This window comes from Aquila chrysaetos, chromosome 2 (genome assembly GCF_900496995.4).
Source record: "Aquila chrysaetos chrysaetos chromosome 2, bAquChr1.4, whole genome shotgun sequence".
In the NCBI taxonomy this organism is placed as follows: Eukaryota; Metazoa; Chordata; class Aves; order Accipitriformes; family Accipitridae; genus Aquila; species Aquila chrysaetos.
The window spans coordinates 8,606,846-8,629,170 of record NC_044005.1 but is presented as its reverse complement, the minus strand read 5'-3'; the positions used below and the strand labels follow the sequence as shown (position 1 = coordinate 8,629,170).

The 22,325-nt window shown below is 38.9% G+C and overlaps 1 protein-coding gene across 6 annotated transcripts in view; it reads left to right on the top strand.

The window, feature by feature from the left end:
- PPP2R5E (protein phosphatase 2 regulatory subunit B'epsilon) overlaps window positions 1-10,541 on the top strand; it is a 77,625-nt gene extending 67,084 nt beyond the window's left edge. For 5 of the 6 annotated variants that reach the window (XM_030035671.2, XM_041127974.1, XM_030035661.2 and 2 more), the window contains 3 exons: window positions 675-802; window positions 3,269-3,370; window positions 6,007-10,541. In XM_030035671.2, the coding sequence (XP_029891531.1) occupies window positions 675-802; window positions 3,269-3,370; window positions 6,007-6,106 (330 nt within the window). In that variant the 3' untranslated portion in view covers window positions 6,107-10,541. The remainder of the gene's footprint in view (window positions 1-674; window positions 803-3,268; window positions 3,371-6,006) is intronic. The other variant, XM_030035681.2, reaches the window with a different exon arrangement.
- The last annotated feature ends 11,784 nt before the right edge of the window (window positions 10,542-22,325 follow it).

Genomic DNA, 22,325 nt, shown 5'->3' with positions numbered 1-22,325 from the left:
GAAGAAAGGAAGTGAATAGGATTTAAATTGAATCATATATGAAGAGGAGAAAGGATTCGTGGCCTGCTGTGTCTCAATATTAAGCTAGGTGACCTATTGTGGCACAAAGGCAGATGTGACTGTTTTCAGCTCTTCCTTGGACTACGTTTGTTTCTAGCGTAATTTAGATCAGTGTTTTCCCTCCTACCTCCCCCCCCAGCTCCTCCCCAAGGTGATTATTATCATTGGTACCTTCCCCACACTTATGATCTCTCCCCCTTATTCAGCTCAGCTACTGGGCCTTTTCCTGTCTCCGTCCTTCAGTATCCCAGCGCTCCTCTCTCCCTTCTGACTGCAGTCACAGGATTGAGGGAAAGGGGTGATGGGAAGTCTGTCTGCTCTCCCTTCCCCTCCACAGCTGCAGAATTAATGCAGTGTCTGCACCTGGTCTTCAGTGAGTAACAACATACCACTCAGGGGAAAGAGAGAGTGGATGCTGTGGGATCTGAATTATAGGATAAAAACTTAATGCCATTAAGGCATGTTATGCTGCTGATTAGAGTTTTGATTCCAAAGGTAATGATTCCTGTTAATTCATCTTTGTGAAATTTCTCTGTGATTTGTTTTTCCTTCAGAAGATTACAAAATTATAGGTATCTGAATTCCTGTTAATATTTTATTCCTTTGACTCAAAGGTGGCCGAAAGAGCACTGTATTATTGGAATAACGAATACATCATGAGTTTGATAGAGGAGAATTCAAATGTTATACTTCCCATCATGTTTTCCAGCCTTTATAGGATTTCTAAAGAACACTGGAATCCGTAAGTTCTTACCATTACACTTTATCTTACCTTTTGACATACCACTGATAAACTTAGGGAATGTCTGCTGAAGAACACCTGAACAAATGGGAGAGATCCAAATTCAAAGCTGGCATGAGCAGGTGCAACTCTGTTAATGCCAATATATATTAGTCTGTACTTGAGCTTGTCTCAAAATGTTTTTAATTATCTGGTATGTGTACAAAAATCAGTACTTTATGGGATAAAAATAGACCTCACGAGTTGGAAAAAAGAGAAATTAGATGTTACATTGTTATTGAAGAAAAAGTGTTGCTCATCAAGCGTTTCTCCTACACAGTTTTTTATAAACTCGTTAACGTCTTAAGTCTGATCACAAATTGTCTAGAAGAATATCGCTTGGCATTAATAAAGCTTTGTGGCTGTATCCTGGATGATACTGATACCTCTGGTAGACCTCTGGTACTTGTGTTTTTCTAAACATCTAAGAAGCATATAGACATCAGTATATTCTTAGTTTGAGTTGTTTTTTCTAAATTGAAATAAATACAGCTGTTCTGTATTATGCACAGTAATAGAGTAATTGCTTTATATTGATATCATGTTAATTTGGAATTTTTATTTTTAAACTGAATAACCTAGTAGAAAGTGTTTTAATGGAAAATACTGTTACAGTTAGATGCCATGTATTCTACACTTTAGTTGAAAAGTTTTTTTAAGTCAAAGTGGTTACCGTTTTAGTAAACCCGATATTTTTAATGATCTGTGCTATGTTCAGGTCCCGTTATTTTTAATGATCTGTGCTACGTTCAGGTCCCAGTTGCTTTAAGACCCTACTGTAAAGTATTTGTAAAATATTTCATCTTTTAAAACACTAGTCTTTTTGTTCTGTGTGTAGCCAAACCTCAACTTTGTGTGCTTTCATGACAAATCTAATGCTACTGGAAAGCTTTTGTAATTAACATTCATCACAAAAAGACACTTTCCATGGCGTAGTACCACATCACTAGTCTCCAACCTGCCCATGCTCCTGCCCAGCCTTTTATACTATGCACTGGGATGCTTCTGGTAATGAGAGTATTCCAGTATCCCAATTCTCAGAGTTTTCATACCCACAGGAATGTCGTACCTTTGACACACAAGCCAGGTTAAGATACATGTAAAACAAAGAAGGTATTTAAAGAATTTTTATATTCATAAGAACATTTTTAAATGCAGGCAACAAAAATGAAAGTTTATTGAAAGAGGTGAATGATAGACGGGGGGGAGCGTGGCAAATGGCGCATAGTTTGTCTGCTATATAGGTTTGCTCCAAAGGTTCCTGGCACCTGTAATGTTGATCTTCAGCCAGGAGGCAGAGTAGCTGTTTCTTAAGCAGCCCCATGTCTGTATATGACAACCATAGTAGTGGATCAGGAACTGGGATCTCTTTGATTGATAGTCTATTCCAAATTCTTTGAAAGTTTTTTAGATTTGTTTCTTTCCTTTCTCCCTCTTCAGTTGCTTTGTTGTTTCTTTATCTTCAACTCTGCCACAAAGGAATTTTGACCTCTAGATAATCAGACTGTTGGCAGACCCATCTTACTTTGCGAATTCTAGTATATTTTAGGTCAGTTATCCAGTCAGATGATAGAGTAAACTTATTCTACCTTTTTTGAACCTTCGTGGGACAGAATGCCTCTGAAGCCTTTTTGAAATTATTATTGTTATACATAATTTTTTCCTGTATGAACAGATCATGCCTGTCATGTTTTACGCAATTAAGCAACTTGAATTCAAATAAGCAGTGGTGTATTGGTTCATGGGTAAGATCAGGAACACGAATAAGCAAAGTAGGCAGAGGTTTTTAGAGATATATCTATGTCTATAGATATACAGATACTATATATATTTTTTATATATATATATACACACGCACACAGAGTTTTACACAGATACTGCAGCACTCATCTGAAGGACTTGTGGGTTTTTTTAAGAGTTTTTTGCTGTACCAAAGTGAAAATGAATGTGAAATGTATGAGTACAAGGAAATCACTCTTGAAATACAGCCTTCTCTTTTGCATAGATGCACTGAATATTCAGCTTCTTAGAAAAATCATAAGGAAATATGAATCACTCCCATTTCATGTTTGAATTCTATTCCTTCTGCCAGCACTGATGATTTGAATCCCTGGAGTTGCATTCAGAATTGCTCTACAGCATGAGGGAAGAGTCTGTAGTTACATGTAATAGCTTTCTGTTGTTACCTTTTACCCTAGAGTTTTGGTTTGCTCCATTTAAGTAGTCAGTAGAGACATGAAAGCTATTCTCACCTTTAAATATGTTAATCAAAAGTAGTTTCACTGAAATCAAAGAATTTACGTTATCATACTTGCAAGAGCAGAATTGGTCGCAGAAATGCTGGTAAGAGAAGACACTTTTATTTCACGTTTGATTTCACCTGAAACTAATAGATTCCTTTCTTTTTTCTTTTTTAATGTTTCACAGGGCTATTGTGGCTTTAGTCTACAATGTGTTGAAGGCATTTATGGAAATGAACAGCACCATGTTTGATGAGCTGACAGCCACTTACAAGTCAGATCGTCAGCGGTAACTTTTTAAAGCTTTTTTTGTCAGCTTGTATAAGGCCTGCTGTTTAGTTTTTCCCTTACAATCAGGTGCAATTGCATAGTCTCACGCATAATAGACACAATGCCTTATTTTCCCCCCTGCAAGATGTAAGCTAGTATCATGTACAGGTTGTTCTTTACTCCTTATGAAATACAGTATCCATTGCATTGCTTGGGAATCTGCATTCCTCATGGAATTCCTTTTGATGCCGTATTCTAAAAGACTTAAATGTATCAAGATCTTCAATAATAAAAGAAAAGCAAGGGTTTAAAGATAACACTTTGCTTACAGACTTCAAAAAAGTCTCCCTGAAGTTTGGGAAGAGACATGAGGGAAAACCCTAAGATTTGATTTTCTAAACTACTGTTCTTAGGTTAGATGTGGTCTTAAAGCAGAGACATCTCCCAATCCTTTTATATCTTATTCAGTAGCTGAGTGTTTTAGCATGCAGGATCCTTAGATACACCATTCGTACAATCATTTGTTCCACCCTAGTAAAATGCTTTTTGTCTTTTCTCCTATTTTCCTTAATCTTTGTTTTCCAATTATAGTGCAGCATCTTTTCTCAAAAGTTTCAGCTTATCCAAAGCATCAGGTGAAAAAAATGAGGAAACTTCAGGAACTCTGAACAGTTTGAAACTTCGTTTAAGTCATACCTTTTCTGTGTCTCAGGGTTCCCCCAAGCAAACCAAAGGGTACTGTATGACATCAGACCTTGTTAGGTTAGTATAGTCTCTAAAGGCTCCTGGGGACCATACTTTTTGAATTGTGTGACTGGAGTCACACTGTCCTTTTGTTCCGCTTCACTGTTGTAAAAATACAAAGTTTTATACACAAAAAAATCTACAATTGATAGGTTAGTTCATTAATACAGCATTTTACTTTTAGAGACTTAGATCTATAATTGAGCTAAGATTTTAGATGAATTCTAGATAGGTGTTGATAAATTAAGGCTCATCTGCTAGGGCGGCTGAGACAACACTGCCTGGTTTTCTAGCAGGAAAGGCAGAGAATCTTAGGGCTGGTCATCTAATCCATTTACTAAGGGACTTCAAGTGACTTAAATCAATTTGCAATTGCACTTTGCCCCTTAAGATGAGGAACTCTGCTCTTAACCGGACCACACACTGTAGTAGTATGTCCCGTGTCTGGATAATGTGTGAGATTTATTGACTGAACTGCACAAAGAATTTTTCTTAAACCTACTGACGTTGTATCTCCTATCAAGGCTGGTGCTAACCATTTCACCATTTTTATTTACTACTTATCATTTTAAAACATTTAAATACCTGAATGTATAAACTGGGATATTTACCTTAATGTTTACAGAAAATCTTTAGTATCTTAATAGAACCTCTTTTTAAAAGGGTAGCTTTGATATCACTTAAAGCTCGAGGAGAAATATGCTCAATATTAATGACTACGATAGGTCAAATAGGTAAGTTGGATGAGGTGATCATCCACTAACAGTCTTTTAGGTAAGCAGGCATATATTTCAAAATGATTAGAAGAGAAATACCTGGTAAGTAGCCTGAAAATATCAGGCTATTTCACTTATTCTTATATTTAATTTTAAATACTTTCGAGTGACAGTAAGCTCTTTTTTTAAACCTGTTCTTCAAGGTTTTATGTGAAAGTTGTTTGTATTCTTTTGTATGTTTAAAATACTCTTGGGGAAATTAAAATTTCAAGTGAGCGAGCCAGATGTTGGTACTTTGACCAAATCAAGACGTGTAGGAATGTTTCTAATCTGCTGAAATATTTTTCAAGAATTCTCTATTGTGACTGGCAGGGAATCTGTATCTCTATAACTGTTAGATTTACATTTTATCTGAACCTACAAGGTGATGTAATAGAAATTGAAAGCATTGTGTACTTTGCAGTATCAAGGAGATTTATTCAAAGTAAGCTATGGCAGAGGCAGGAAATTTAGAAAGCAAATAATGCAGGTAAAGTAAATGTTAGGTTAGCTGTTTAATTTTATCAAATCAGCCGTTAAAGTCTGTTGTTAAAGCAAATGCTACATAGCTTTTGTAGGAATTTGGTAAGGAAAAAGAGTGAATCACTGAACAAAAGGCACGTCTTGTAGCTTGTACTTTCTCTTGGCTAGTACCTAAGCTATATTAAAGCCACCAGTCAATCTAAGTAAGAACAGTGATTCTAAAAGAATAAAGGAATGCTTGTTCTAGAAAGTGGCTGTTATTTATAAGATTAAAAAATACCTTGCTTAATTATTTTCAAGTTTATTTATTTAAATGCAAGTTATTCCTGCAATGTTAATTTTTATAATCATTATATATTTGTTCCATAATAAAAGTCCACTGCATTTTTTTCTGCTGCATTACAAATTAGTGTCTATGAACACTGTCACTTTGTTCAGCTTATGTTTTATGTTCTTTTCATACTGCTTTGTTTAGTGATACTTATGTAGGTAAGGAAAAGCAAAACAAAAAAAAAAGAAAAATATTTTAAAAAATGAGATATATGTTAGGAAAATGGCAGTTGTGTTCAACAAAATTAGTGCTGGTAATTAACGTCAACTATATATATTTATTTAACATAAATATTCTACAGTCTTCTCTCCTGCTAACTCTTTGTTTTATTTCATCTGTCAGTGAGAAGAAGAAAGAGAAAGAGCGTGAAGAACTGTGGAAAAAACTGGAGGATTTGGAATTAAAGAGAGGTCTTAGACGTGATGGAATAATTCCAACTTAACAAAAAAACAAAACAGCATTATTAACCTGTGGAGTCACACATTTATGTAGTAGAAGATGGAGCAACAGTTTTCTGTATTGTGCAACTTTACAGTAGATTTCACATTTGTTTCATTATTACAACAGCACTGTATATACCTGTCTCTAAGTAAAGGAAAAAAATAAGGACTTTAATCCAAAGTTTGGACAGCAGATGGACTTCTCAGAACTTTGCAAACATAATCATTGTTTTAACCCTTCTTTAAAACCAGTCTTCAAAGATCTGTTGATGAAAATTGCGATGTCAAATTCCATTGTCAAGACCTGTTCCTTATTTATCGTTAGCAGAGAGTATAATACAACTTTCAAATGTGAACAATCTTAAAATTTAGCTTGTCTTTCTGCTAAACTGTTAAGTGTATTTATAGTAAAAGAGAAAAAAGACTGTCATTTCCTTATGAGTTTGTGTAACATCCTCCTTCTCTGGATAACTTTACTGTAATTTGACTTTTTTTCCTTTTGCACATCTTCATAAGTTGAATGTCCATTCAGATCAGGGCCATGAAAAACATAGGTCCTGAATAAAAGTTTTGTTTACTGGTGTGAGCATTTTTTTAGTACCAGGCTGTCTCTGGTGCTTTCTTAATTTGAACATTAGGAGTTAAAAAACAAGTAGGTGATAAACATAGTAGGAAAGGGAGCTTTGGATTCATGCACCTATTTATTGCAAATCCAAATTAGTGTCCGCAATCCTTTAAAAATGGGCGGTGGTAACACCCTGGACTTCAGTACCTAACCAGTATTAGTGATATGACATTGGACACACATACTGGAGTGGTTTTAGAAATACTAATTGCTAAATTATTACAGTATGTTTTTATTGGACCATTTTGAAAGAATAAAGACAAACGCTAAACAGTGCAAGCATAAAATTGCTCTCCAGTGGTCTTGGATCTAATTGGAAATTGAGTTGAGATAGCAGTTTGGACTGTTTGGAGTTGTTGCCTTACTTTTTAATATGTATTTATAAAGTGTTCCAGCAAAAGAGGATGTAGCCTCTAAGAAACATACTATAGTGTTTTTGTGGTTCTAGTACTATTACTCATCACAGTACCAGCCCTATGGTCTTAGCTGGAAAGGATTCTGGATAATATACTTCTGCATTCTCATCTGGATGCTCATTCCTAACTACTGTATTTGTTACCAAAAGTGGTTCTACAAATGCTACTGAAAAAAATTCTGGAAATCCTAATGTTCTGAGTATTAATAATAAAGTTTAAAATGCTTTTATATCAAAGGTGCATTGTGACCAAATTGTTTAAAACAAAAGAAAAAAAAATATACAAAAACAAAGGAGAGGGCTGTATTATAAGTATACATTATTGGCTATCTGCTTTGTATTTGAAAGTGGAATCTTACATCTTTGGTAGGTAAAATGCTGATAAGACTTATGTACAGTATATATTTAGCTAATGCAGTTGCATTATTATATACCGAAAGGTATGTGTTTCAGGATTTTTCTCCAGGATGCTTTTGAACTGTTATAGACATATGACAACAGTGAATTGATAATCCTAAACCATCAATCCAGCAGTATTTACAGTATAAAACTGAATTGGTGTTCATGAGTCTTTGTGATAGTTGCAAACATGAATTTATGACCTGTTGCCATTGATAGAAATACAGTATAAATACAAGCTTGTATATTTTTCTTCCTACCATTTAAATATACAGTAGGATTTGAAGTTTTCTTGTTTTCAGGCACGGAAAAGAGGTAAAAAAGAATTCCCTCCTAGACTACTGACTGTTTCAGGATTATCAGGTCACAGTTTGTACTCCTGCGTCTGCGCACACAAATGTTGTAAACTCAACGATTTTGTAAAAACTTGACACTGTTAATTCTGGAAAAAAAAGTGGAACTAGTCATATGCAACACCAAACACAACATGGTTTAGTGGGGTTAATATGAGCTTCTTTTAAGAACACTGACTGGGACGCAATGTAAATTAGGCAGTTACTGTCATAGTTGAAACATTTTATTTTAAAGTGCTGAAGCAAAGGTGCAAGCTGAAATACTGAAGATTAAATAAATTTATAACAAATCATGTCCCTTAGCCCATTGATTTTGACAGTCTTTTATTTCTGTTACCAAAAAAATACTTGCTAGTGTGATTTCTGTGTGAAATGATCATGCTTTACAAGAGGGTGGACTTAAACTCATGCTCAAAGACTATGTTCAATTGTGAAAAACTGAGATAGAATGGAGGAAAAAAGATTAATGTTTTCCACCTGGTGGAGTAAAACACAACAATGTGAAATTAGAAAAAGCACCTTGTCCTGTACTTAGAGTTTAGGTGAGTGTTGTTTGTTCATAACTATTTTTGGTTTTGACATGACATTCTGGTATTGATCATACAAAACTGATGAGAACCTGATGGGTTGCAATATTTTGTTACCTCTGATGTTACCTCTGATGTGGGGATAGTGGGGAGTATCTAAAGTTTATAGATGATTTATCACTTCCAAGAAGGAATGTTTCTTTAAAGTGAATGAGACGATGTGATATTAGTCACTTGACTCTAAAAGGCTGATACGACACTAGGTTGCACTGTGCGATGTACGTGAAGAAGCACTTGCCACAATGATACGACCGTACCCCCGGGATCCACTGTTTGCCGCAATCCAAATGTGATGTCCTGCCACCCTGCAGATCTCCCATTGGTATCAATTGGAGTTGTAGGCAAAGAAGAAGGCAGCGTATGGGCCCAAGTGTGATCAGTGCGTCTATTTAATTATGCTTTCGTTTGCTTCTTGAGTTCCAGAAACTACCTTTATTTGTGTAAATGTTTTTATTAACTGCTCGTACAGCAGTTGCTGGGTGGCCGCTCGTGTCCTGTACCATATTGGTTTCAGGAGAAAGGATTGAATGGTCTCTGCTAAAAGGAAAGAGCTGCATTTTCAGTACTAGGGCATTGCATCAGGTCATGGGGATATAACAACTGTAAAAGTGAAGTTCCACTCACATACTTTAAATTGAGCACACATTGCTTTCTTCATCTTGCAAGTCTCCCTTACTGTTTTCCTTTCATTGCTTTTGAGTGTTTTTTGTCTCTCTTCCAAAGGTTGGAATGCTTTAAATAAAAGTATTCTAATGCCATTGGAGCGTTCACTAGCAGGGTTATAGTAAACTTAATCTTGGTTTTGTTAGCATAAATAAAAGGATTTAATTTATTTTTTTATCTCCTATATATGGAAAAATCGAGGGTGTTAGAGCCAAGAATTGCTTGAGTAAGAAATGCAGCAGCTGTACTTACATTATATGTGCGTAAGTACAGCCTCAGGCTCTCTCACTCTATGGAAAGGAAAAATATATTAGGAGCTTTAAAAAACTTTATTGTTTTGTGAGGAGGGGGAAAGACTAGGTTTTTCTCCCCCACAATAAAACTGAAATAATTTGCTTTTACTTCTGTCCTGGAGAACAAAGATGGCCTTTTCTCTTAATTGTGTAACAATATCATCCCAAAGCAGTTGCCCTAAAACAAGACAAAGGTGACAGTGCGCAAGATTGAAGAATGTTTTTATTTACACGTGGCTTTTTTATTTTGGCTCACCTGCTACCCTTAGCAGCTCTGTAGTGAGCCACGAATTAGTTTTTCTAGTTGATATGTGCAGCAGATTTTGTATAGCCCAGTTTTCCGTTTTGAAGTCTATGAAACAGTATCTTGAAACAGAATGGAACTAATTTTGATTGAAAACTTATCCAAGTGTTGCTTCCCATTCACAGAAGCATACACTTTTTATCATGACCTCTCTGAATACAAGTTTTTGTTATTTGGATCACTTACTGTAAATATGTTGTATTCATAACCTCATGTAATGATGAGGAGTTTTCAAATATAAATAGTACCGATACATTTCTTGTTGTTGTCCTATTTTTGATTGTAGTATAGCAAATGACCTGTCATGCTTTTTGTTTCAAGGTTAGCATTAGATTCATAGATCTTAATATTTTAGCATTTCATTGTTTAAGCAGGAGAGGGCAGCAAAAGTTCATTTTTCCCCATAGGAATGCTCTGGTCCATTACTGTTTTTAAACTTAGATGCATTTAACTATCTGTGGGTAGGGGGGAAAAATGAAACGTTTTTTATATATATTAAAAGGTGCATATGAAAATATATAGACTGGTCCAACCAGACTGTGAAAATGTCTTCTACTTTACATCAAAATAATAATAAAAGAAAAATACCTTCCACCTCTGGATATAAAGTACAAGCAGTTCTTAAGCTCTTGGATTCAAATGTCATTCTTTGGAAATAGTTTACTTTCTTAAAAATGGTATCAAAGAAACTCAAACTCAATGGTGCTCCCAGCTATAAATGTGTAATCCTCCTCTTTTGCACATACTCAAGAGGCTCTGTACTGTGGGTGCATCTAAATAAAGAAGCAATGAAGTGTTTTCCAGGTGCTTGCCTTTTTTTTCCACCTCCTTCCATCTAAACTTCATGTACCTTCTCAATAGTGAACTTCCAGCGATCAGATATCCATTTGCATCAATTAAATGTAAGGATACGTGTCTAAGAAAATAACACCCAAACAGTGAGGTGGCAATTTAAGTTTCTGCCAGAATTACTGTAGTAAACGCTTAGTTTTCATTAAGTTGTTTTTTTTTAAAGGTCCTCTCATGATGATGAGCATCCTTGTACTGCACACAAGCACGCCTGTGAGGGAGGTAAAGAGCAGTGGATACAGAAAACGGACATTAGATCCACACAGTGTTCTTTATAAACCCTTTGAGTCTTACACCTTGCAGCTGGTGAAGGAGCTGCTTCTTTTATAGCATCGTTCTACTGTTTCAGTCCTTGTACTACTCTGCCTTGCCGTTTGGAAGTGAGGGCAAAGGCTTAAGGAGGTTACGTATGTGGGAAGCACCCTCTGGAGAGAGCAGTGGATAGAGCCTGGTAAGGGCTAGCGCTGGTGAACGGCTTTAGCAGAAGCACAGTAGGTATGGATGCTGCAATAAAACTGGAGGCAAGATGTATCAAACATCTACTTCTGATGTTAAAGTGTCAGTTTCCTACGTGAACTATTCCAGTAGTCTAATTCTTAAAAATTCTTTCCATTTTGACTTTTTCCAAATTAATTTTTCAACAGTTGGGTCTTGCATGCCTCTGTTAGAAGAGCTCATTATCTCAAATCTTTCTAAACACGTGTAAGACAATATTCAGATCACTTAACAGCATCATGTCCCTTTACTTTCTTATTGCAAGGCAAGTATGTTCCAAAGAAGTTAGAAAAAATGAGAACACGCAGGAAGTTGGCCTTTGGGGTAGGATTTGTCTTCAGTGCTTGCAAGTTAGAAAACAACCTTTAAAGGATTGGAATTGAAAACTGAAATTAGTTTCCTACTTTTGGTAGTGATAGTTGCTTTGCTAATTTTTAGTCTTTGTCTTTCGTTCTCAGGAATGTTTTGGTTTCTCATATAATAGCAGAGTGCCTCGTTTATCTTAAGTTTGGACCCCACATCACAAGTCCGTGACTTACAAAAGTAGTTTTGTGTGCAGGTAAAGGCTTGTTCCCAAGTCTGTTCAATTATTGCTTCAACGTACAGTAAAGCAATAGCTTGGGTATTAAACTAGAAACTGATACAAGGTCTTGCATTATGAGTTCAGACCTCTCTATGGTTTTAGAGATTAATTGCTGAAGCCAAAGCAAATATCCTGAATTTGTTAGTAAACGCCTTGAAAGAAAGTGTACTAATCCACTGTGAGCTGTGACTGTAGGCTTTTCTGGAAGTCTCCATCACATGAAAAATTGTCGTACTGAAACTTTATCTTTTACTATTTTTCTGTTTGGTTCCACCCCTGCCGATTCATTTTGTGTATTCAGTACTTTCCCCTGAAATCACTGAAGGTGTGAGAAGTTAGGGATCTCTCAGGAAGGATGGAAAGCTTGCGATACATTTGAAGAAAAGCGTATTTTATATTGCTGGACAGTGGCTCATACCTTTGATACACACTTGAAAAACATCTGGGAACTTGTCTTGCATTATCCCTGAATCTGGGAAGGTCTTCCAAAAAGAGAATGAGAGGGGTATTCTATACAGCTTCTCAATCTTGTCTTTGAAATTCTTACTTTGTCACCGCCTGGGACAAGTTTTTGCTTGTGTACAGAGCCTCTGTGCTTCACCGACAGAGAAAGCAGCAACCCAAGAGACAGTATTTATGGAGCATCTGGCGGATGCGGAGCGGTGCGCTGAGGGTGTGCGTGCCCTCCTGCCAGCCAAAGCAGAAGGAAGCTCAAGCATAATTGCCCTGACAGCGAGGAAGGAAAGACGTTGTGTTTGTGCAAAGGTGTGTGCAGACCTCCAGCAACAAAAGGCAGAGGTTACCTGCAAACCTTTTTTGAATTGAGCAGGCTTGGGTCAATTTTGAATCTTCACCTTCCAGTGAAGCAGACGTCATGGTCTAGTTGTGTAAGCAAACTGGTCAAACAATCCAGCTCAATTTTGGGTATCTTTCAATATTAATTCTGCAAAATGTACTGAGTAGGACTACAGCTTATGCTCATCTGTCATCCCTAAGACTATGCGATGACTCCCGTGCTTTTCTAGATATTACTTCGGCTACATAGATAATGTGCATAAGTGGAAAATTGCTGTATGCTTCACTATCTCAAACCAAGATGGGCATCTGCATTATATAGTCTTCCATTTCAGGCATCTTGGAGGCAGCAGGCTAACGTCTGCAGTTGACAGATGTCAGAGTAAACTGAAACTTGGCAAAACACACTCTTGATTTCTGGAGCAAGGAAATGTGGAATTCAGACTGTGGTAATTAGTTTATTAGTCCACAGACTATTTCACAAACACAAAGGGATATTATCGCTATTTGCTGTCCATGATGCTCATCAAACAGTAATAGTCATGGTTAGTGATTATGCACTAGATGTCAAACGTCAGTTCTGGCCAGACAAAAATTACTCTCGGGGATACAAAGGGAAGAGTATTTTCTACTGTAGTGTGGTGCCCCATGCCACCCCTCCTTCTCCTTGTGCTGCTGAGTGATGCCAGCCTCCTGCAACGAGGCTCTGCAAACACAAGCGTGAAGGCTTGCAATGGACTGAATTTAAGCAAAATTTGTTGTTCTATTCAAAATTGCCATAAGGGGGACAGGATTGATGATGATGGACCAGTGGGTATTTTAGCCTTATCTAGGCAAATGGCTTTCCATGTGGTTAGCTAAAGAACTGGCATTTTTTGAGAGGTCCTGTGGAGCCTTGTTCTCACTAGACCTCGCAATGTAACTCTACTTTAGCAGAAACCATGTTGAAGCTTTTTTTCAGGTGCAATTCTATTTCTATAATGACATTTAATCTGTTAAATCCCTGTAAAATTTCCAACGTGAATCGTTAAAAGACCCCATTCCTGTTTCAAATCCCATTGCTATCTATTTGATTATTCAGAGTTTGTTGGTAAAGTACTTAGAAAATATTGAAATCTATATATTTGCTCCAATATTTAAAAATGCTTCAGCAATAAATACAACAGAACAGCTAAAGATATAGGAGATAAAGGCTTTGATTTGACACCCTAATGTAGGATCACCCAGGGAATAATTTTTTTTCCTCCCCTTTTTCTTCCCCCACCCAACCTATTTCTGTTTTCTCTTGCTGTAGAGCTATTTCTGCTGATGGTAAATTCGAATATGTGCAATGCAGAAGCTAATGAGAGAAAAAAGGAATTGCTTTCAAGAGCTGTGCTTCCGGAGAAAGTCCATGTATATGCCCCTTACAGCACAACCTTCAGCACTGCTCCCTCAAGCCCTCCTCTATGCATGGAAATCAATTCCAGTTATCCCCCAAAGCTCCTAGAGATGTAATGCCTTAATTTAGGGGTCTCTCTGATCAGTATCTGCAAAGTATCCTCACAGGCTGTGTAAGCCCTTTTGATTCTCCCGCTAATAGTTTAGACAGGCCAAGCACATGCAAGAATTCTTGCTGATTTGCAGGTTTTTGTCAGAATTTGGGAGAGCAGAGGTGGCTGCTTATCCCATGGTGTTTTAGTCCATCAACTTTCAACTTCTTCTTTTTTCTCTGAATTTTCATCCTTTTTTGTCACCGTGTGTGTATTAGTAACTTTCTATGCAGTCCAATTGCACTTTAGTAACAAAAGATCGAGCGGTTCCAGGAGCAGCACAAGAACCGCCGCCTGGCTTCCCGTGTCTCTCCGGTACGGCTCCGTCGGTACGGCTCCGTCAGTACGGCTCGCAGGAGCCAAGTCTGAGGCACTGACTCCTCTGACACATGGTTGAACTTAACTGGGACAGAAGCTGCGGAGAGGAGAGGAGAGGAGAACAGCCAGCAGTCAGGTGCACGTGGCATGATAACACAGAATTTATTTCTTTAGGAAACTGTACCATAAAGGGATAGTAGGCTCCCTGTGTGGATTATGAGAAGCGCTATTCCAACAGCAGCCCTCTGGTTTATATCAAGTGCTTCAGACTTGACCAAACCTAGAAGGGGTTGTAGCATTCAAATGCAGGAGCACTCTATCTTGCAGCAGGTATCAGGTATGTACAGAGTCTACCATTTAGTTTATGAATTCAGTGCCTAGGAAAAGAGATTAACTAAATTAGTTAGGCTGTTAAGAAACCCCCCCCCCCGCCTTTTTTTTCCCCTCCCCTTTTAATCAAGCATAATTTATATCCCTGCTAAATCCACCATCATTAAACTGCTTTGTCTTTTCCTATTCTAACTTACCAAACCGGTTTCAAATCATTGGCAATGAAATCTATGCAGTATATAACTTAGTGGAACAATAGCCAACCTATTATTGGGATTTGAAATCTAATAATTAAATGTAAATGCTTGGATTAATTGTCTAGCAAAACAGAACCTATAAATAAGCCATTTAATGTCATACTGCTATTTTCCTTTGATCAGGCTTCAGTTAGTCACTGATGCAGGGTATTCTGTTTTGATTGCATCATTATTGCACCAGGGAGTGCTAGCATGAAATCCAGATCCTGCAGTAACAAATAACAACTCAATTTCCAATGCTTAAGCTGTCGTTTCTGCATAAGCTTGATGTTGTGAGATGACTGTTTGACCAACCTTCATTCATTATGGTAAGAGAGTTGCAAGGCAGAACTGGGGTAATTGTTATATTTGAGTGCTTTATTGAACAGAACAGAAACAGAGAAATCAGATGAAACAGCAGTATTGCCCTTATGACAATCTTTTTCAGTAGCCAGGATGTGCAAAATATAGGTCAGGCTTAGAAGCAGTGATTTCAAGCTTGCTATGGAAATATTAGCAGTCAGTTAAAATCGTGTGACCTTACTTCCATACTGGCTTGTCTCCATCTGTGCTGCCTGACTTGGCAGTGGTTGAAGTCCCCAAAACACAGCCTTGAAATGTATTTTCCTGCACTGTAACCTTGAATTGTTTTCCGTGTGTTCGCATTCTGTCGTTCCCATCCATTATCCTCACCAGTTTGTTCATGCTAATGCATTTTCCAAGTAACGTCTTACTGTCTGGAAACGTCTCTTTGCAGAGTTGGGGTGGTTATCTTTTTCCCTGCAAAAAGAGGACTGGGCAGGTGAGAGAAGAAGGGTTTCTGGCATCCCCGTGCCAGTGGGATGGATGTGTGAGCGATGCAGGGAGGACATACCTGCTCTGTATGGGTATGGTTCCTCCTGCCCTGGGTCCGGGGGAGAGAGGGCCCTGGGGTAACCCTCACCCACTCCCCCAGGCTCCCTAGTCCTTAGGTTTTCCAGCCCCCAGCACGCTTCCCGGAGCGCTTCGGTGACTGGACACCTCCTGATCCCTCCTTGCCCCAACCTGGCATGTACACCCTCTCATTCAGTTTTCCTTTTCTTCCTCTTATCAGAGACCATCTTTCATTCATCTTTTCCACTCCCTCAAAAGGCAACTGTTACTCCATATTGCCAAATTCACTGCAGCCCCAAACGACATGCCTCTGACCTGGAGCTCATGTAGGTTCCAGTTGTTTTGTCTGAACCTGCTCCTGCCTTCCAGACCTCATAACCCCATTAGCTGCCCTTCTCTGGGATCCCCTGGCAGGTCAAGTCGTGCCTCTCACCTGGCTCTTCTAGAATACAGACATCCTCTCCTCTGCTAACACGAGGATCTGAAAGACCTGGATGTAGCAAGTCAGTAATGACCCCAAATCAATCAGATGCTTAGAGAGGAGAACATGTAGAAAAAATGTGTTAATCTGGAACAGAATTTGGCCCTGTGCCATAGGGGATTCTGTTTTAATCTCAAAAAGAAAACCTATGTTTTTCTATCCATGGCTAAGTTTAAAAAAAACCCAACTTATTTTTACTTTGGGTGCACTTATACTTGCTTGGATGATGGAGCTCTTCCCTCTTCTAATTACAGAAACACGATGAGATAGATGAAGTACAGCTCTTCTATAAACTGCAGAACTTAATTCTCTTCCTGCTAGAGTCAGTGATGGAAGTCCTGTTGCTGTCACCACAAGTAAAATAAATATCTGTGAGGAGATTGGACAAATCTGCTGTGTCTATATGGGAAACTGGTCAGTACTAAGAAGGGTGATGTGGACTCATTTCCTCTTCCTGCAGTAAATTTATCCTATTAATATCGTCTACTATTGTGTGTATATTAGCTGGGTGACCTCTGGAAAGCTTTTATGGATATAAGCTTCAGAGACAATGTGTGATCCTGGTTTGCTTCCTGCCTGTCTTACAATGATGCACCCATCAGCTCCAGAGAAAAATTGAATAAATTTATACTGCATTATTTGTGAACAGTACGTGAGCATACAGTTAAACACTTAAGCACATACAATAAAACCCAACCCCTTGATGTTAAGTAGAGATGGTTTTTCTAAGGCTGTCTAGACACAATGTCTGCGTACAAAAGAATTTGGTTATGAACAGGGTGGCATTGTTCAAAAGACGATATTCTGCTACTGGGGAAATGGAAAGGAATTTTTTTGCTTTCAAGAGCAGGGAACTACCCTTTCCTGGTGCAGTTGTCATTTCATGACCAGTGTTACTTACATACTGTCTTTTCTCCTCTGAGACTCTCCGTTATTATTACTTACCCAAAACATGCTGTCTTGAGAAAAAACTGCTTACCTAGTCTCTGATGTGAGAAAAAAATGGAAATAAAACAGTGTAACTTCACTTTCTTTGTCTGGAGAATACCAAATGCATACAGGAGGGATATTTTGTAGAGGCTGCAGTGAACATCCGTATGATGCTGAGAAGCAAGGTGCATACCGTCTGTTTTGGCACCCTGTAATGGAAGTGGACTGACATTTTGTAGACCATGGAAGAAGGTAGCTTGCATGAAGTGCACTGCTCCGACCCACACCTGCAGAGGAGAAGGGACACTGGGGAAAAATGTGGGTTTGGAATGAAGTTTTATAATTGGGAGTGCTACAATGAGGTGAAAACAAAGACCAGGCAAAATCCATTCCAACATTTATCTTCCTTCAGGGATGATCAGATGTCTGAGGAATTAGGGAAACAAGTCATTTTTGACCATGTCAATTCTGTCTATGTCCAGGAAAATGCTTTACTCCTATTGTCCCAGTGTATCAGGATAGGGCTGTCGTAGCCACGTCAGTTAAAGGCTGAGTCTGGATCTCTTGCTCTGCCTGCCTGTGCTGTTCTCGTGGTTGGACACTATAGTTTTGTCTCACAGGCTAGCAATTTCCTGGGTACGGATGAGCGCATCGCTGATGCAAGGTTAGTGTATCTGACATCTCCCCAGCAGTAGCCCTAGTGAAATGTCATGCCATATGATAGGAATTTGGAGGGAAGGGCACCCTGAGAAGTTACCTGTCCTTGTACGCAACTCTTTTAAGCTGGCCCCTGTGTGGGGTTTAGAGAGGTTGGGGTCTTTCTCTTCAGTGCTGAAGACAGGGTAACAGAAAGAGCAGGGAGCTGCATTTAGTGCCTCCAGTCATTTCCTACTTCCATGTGCCGAACAGGTTTGGCAAAGGAGAGATTCTGCATAAAACCGTCTCTGGATGAAATGCCATGAGGCTTCCTTAGGCATCTATGAAGATTCAGTGCCCAATGGCTTCAGTGGTAAAAACACCTTGATGATGGTGATAACAAGACCAAATCCCAAAACAGGGTTACTTGGACCTTGGTTTGGACTTCCCACATTCCTGTGACATGAAGAACCCTTCTCATTCCAGAGTTGCCCTTGGGTCAGGCAGGGAGATGCAGTGAGCAAAATCTTTGCTGCTCAGCCTAGAGTCACTGCCTGTCTCTTATGTACCAGAATGAGGTTTGGGAAACCTTTGTCTCAAACAGAAACCCTGCATGGACACAGACCTGCACATGTAATCAAACAACCAAAATGGGGGAAAAGAACAGATTAGCCAATTTTAATAAATCTGTCAACACTGTGGCTCCTTGGATTAAAAAAAAAAAAGAGGTGCTTTCTCAGTTGGAAAAATTGTGAAACTGTGATGTACAGAAGCTGTCATTGTCACCAAGACACATTCCTAGCTCCACACAGTTCTCCATGCTGTGCAGAGAATATCACCCAAAGCAGGAAAGTTGATAACTGTTGGACTGTGGCCCTCGGGATTGTACTAGTACCTATGCCTTTTCAGCACCCTGGGGCCAATCTCTGTGGGGAGGGTTTTCTAAAAGGAGTATAGGCCAGCACAGTTTTCCTCTGTCAGTGTAGGTTTGGCCATTGCTAAATCTTGGAAATTTAACCTATAGTCTGTGTTGCTCTTGGGTGACGTGAAAGGACCATGGGTTTAGAAATTCAGTTCTGTGCAAGTGGAGCCTGCAGGACATCTGATCCCTTCATACAGTCATCGCTGATGCTAATTAAAGAGGCAAACCTTACCTTTAATTTTCTAGCCTTATGATTAGGGTCAAACCTAACATTTTATTACCTTTCCAGCTTAATCTGTGAGTGATTTGTAATGCGTGTTCCTTATAAAGCAACATCTGTATGTTGTATTCTTTACATATTGAAGGGGTTCAGAGTCTTTTAGTATTTCAAGTTGAGGGGGAATCCCTGGGGTACAGTTTGGCACACTACTCTGAAAACATACCTTTTAGTTGTTTCACTGCTGGGTTTCAACTTAAATGGCTGGTCAAGGATTTAAACAGCTGGATTTCACCATCTGTTTGCCACATGCCAGCTGCCGGCAAAGCAAGATATTATTATACTGGGCCATGATTTACATATTTGACCTTTGAGCATAAGAGGATATAGCAGGCATTGTGAGAATCAAATACAGTATGAAGCCCTGTGAAGTATGAAACTTGTCTTGTTAGACTGGCGGATCTTTATAAATTAATATCTGGTTCAAAAGTTTCTTTAAATGACAAAAGCATTTTGTTTTTGTCAGGATTTATCTGTCTAATCTAATTAAAGTAGACCTAGCTTACAAAGACTGCTGAACATAAAGCATGCTTGAAGAAAAGCAGAGGTGTGTAGCAATAGCACCATGAAATTGAATTTATGGTACTCTTTCAGTTAATCTGTATTGATTAATCCATCCGCAGAAGACTACAGGCTCTGACCTGAACTTTCAGCTCGAGTATGAAATCGTTACTACTGTGATATCAGAATTTGTAAATAAGTTATAAATTATAATGAGTGATGTCTTCCCAGTGGCAGAGAGCTGTTCCCCTCTGGGGCAGAGCTGTGTTTCAGAAAGCCCTGTAGGTCTCAACATACTTCCACGGTCAGGGCATTTGTTCATCCTGTGCTGGAGTTGGCATTTCACAGGTCACGGCATGTGTGACAGCACGAATGATTTGCTGTGCAATAGTGTGCCTGCTGTTTGCCTGGTTTATAGGAGTGGTTTTGAGATGGATTGTGACGAAGAGAAGATATTCAGGATTGTTTTATGATAGTTGTAAAAAAGGGGGATCTATATGCGCTCTCACCATGCCCTCCACGTTCTTCTTTCACAAAGAACATCCTTGGGTCTCTCCAGCTGTGTTATAGCAGAGTTAAAACGGAGACCCCTGCAGAAAGGACACGGGCATGATTGCAGTGAGACAGTTACAGACTGATGTGTCCGTGGCAGTGCTGCTCATAGGTGAAAGGAAGAGCTTTGTCATCTCTCACTCTTCTCGTCTTCCTCCCCTGGTAATTCTAAAGCTGATGGCAAGTTGGTGACCCAAGATGGACAACAGCAAACTGGCAACCCTATGGTCACCTAAGCTGTCTCTGTAGGGTTGTAGAGTTTGTTTCTCAGAGACCCGCTGGAACCTATTTTTCCATCTGACCTTATGTCTCTGTAAGCCCAGCTGGTCCTGTGACATGGGATGACCCTGCACCCACGAGGAGCTTGTTAAAAGCAGTGGGACCAGGGTGATGAACTTAAACTGGAAATAGACTGAGGACTCAAGGTGTTGACTGAGATCCACGTTTCCCCAGAGGGTAAAAAGTATTCAGGCTGGAAGATTTGGTTCTGTCTGCGGCTGAAACTTCTTGCCTGTTACTTTGGTTCTATGCTGTGCCGAGGTTTAGTTTGGTGAAGTGCCTCTCTGGGGTTTGGGACTCTTATCACATTTGTTTCCTGGCTGGATTTTGATTAGTTCAATAGTTTTATGAGTTTATTCCAACAGGATTCACAGGAAGAGACGGTAGCTTTGTTTCAGGAGACTTCATTTCCAGCTTTGTCTAATTTGTAAACTTCACTCATCACCAAGGCAATGTGTCGAAACGAGGTGTCTTTTTTCCAGTGCACTGGACATGAACAATAGGGCAATTAATGAATTAAGATAATGTATCTTTGAACTTCTGTAGTTTTGATTAAGAAGCTTCATCTTCAAATTCTGAGCCCAGAGGAGAGGATTAATGGAGCTATGTCATTGCCCACTAGTCTGTCATAAAAGCCTAAAATGTTCTTTCAAAAGACCATTAGAGGAAAGCTATGGAATGCAAAAGTGATTTGAGTTAAATTGGTTATTGTCAGTCACATATAGTTTACATAGCATCTATATTTACAGGAGAATCTTTTTCACATTGCAGTGAACTCAGAGCAGATCTCCAGGTCATTACCTGGTGTGCAATTAGAAAGCCCAGTTCTCACCCACGTCAATGTTTAGCCAACTCCATTAGATTTGAATTCTTGAATTTCACTGGGCTGAATAAGATCAGCATCATCACCTTAAACAAACAATCTCACAGGCAAGAAAATGTGGCCATGGTTGAGGACGGTGTAAAGGTATACACACTTTCAAAAGTGGCTATGAAAACTGAGAAGCACATTACCGATAGTGTGCAATATCCACAGTCAGTTATTTAGTACAGGTTTGTTAAAGGCAAAAAATAAAGGGCAAGAGTAAAGTGCTGCAGCTTTTAAAGCTTGCGTTCCAGATCCTTAAAAATATAAAGTGAAACACAGTGCTTTCATCTCGGAGTAAATGTCTAATGTTCTGTCTCTTACAGCATTTCTGTTCAGGTTGTCTAAAAAAAACCTATATTGTGTATCAGTCTAACAGTCTATTCACTTTAATTCTTTTTATTTCTGTCAACCTCCTTCGCTGTTTATAGCAAATATGACAGAATGGTAGTGCTTAGTATTTTTCAGGTATTATGAGTGTTGTGGATACCTGTCCATGTTACTGCCCTCCCGAGCAAGAGCTTCAGTACTGTTGCAACCCCTACCAGACATCAGGGAGCCCATGTGTTCGTTTTGATACACATGTCCACAGGAGCACAGATGTCATGTCTCAGTGATCATAGAGAAACCCATTTTTGTTAGAAACGGTTTAAGATCAGTTAATGTTTCCCCCCCCCCTGCACTGTAACAACATATTAATGGTTGTTTATATCAACGGTTGCTTTGCCCGTTTGGGTAGCTTCCCTTGGCACTAGTTCTGCAGGTGCTGCTCAGGTTTCTTGGTTTGCAGTTTTCTTGGTTGAGTTTCTCCTGAGACAGGGTGAAGTGTTAAACAGAGAGGAATGCTAATTTTGGAAGCTGTCATATAGAACGTGCCATTTATTTTCACACTCAACCAAGTATTGCCTTGCCTTGTAGATGTCAGAAGGGCTCAAAACTTGGCAGGAACCATGGAGCTACTTAAGGACTTCATGCCAAGTGAAAGTCTGCATTCTCTTGGAAAGTTTGCACATCGCTGTATTGAGGATGAGTTTTGCGTTAATTAGACCCATTTTTATATTATTTCAGGGCATGCTAGTCAACCATGGCCAATTGTAAGTTTAGGTGGTGGCTGTTATTTTCAGACCC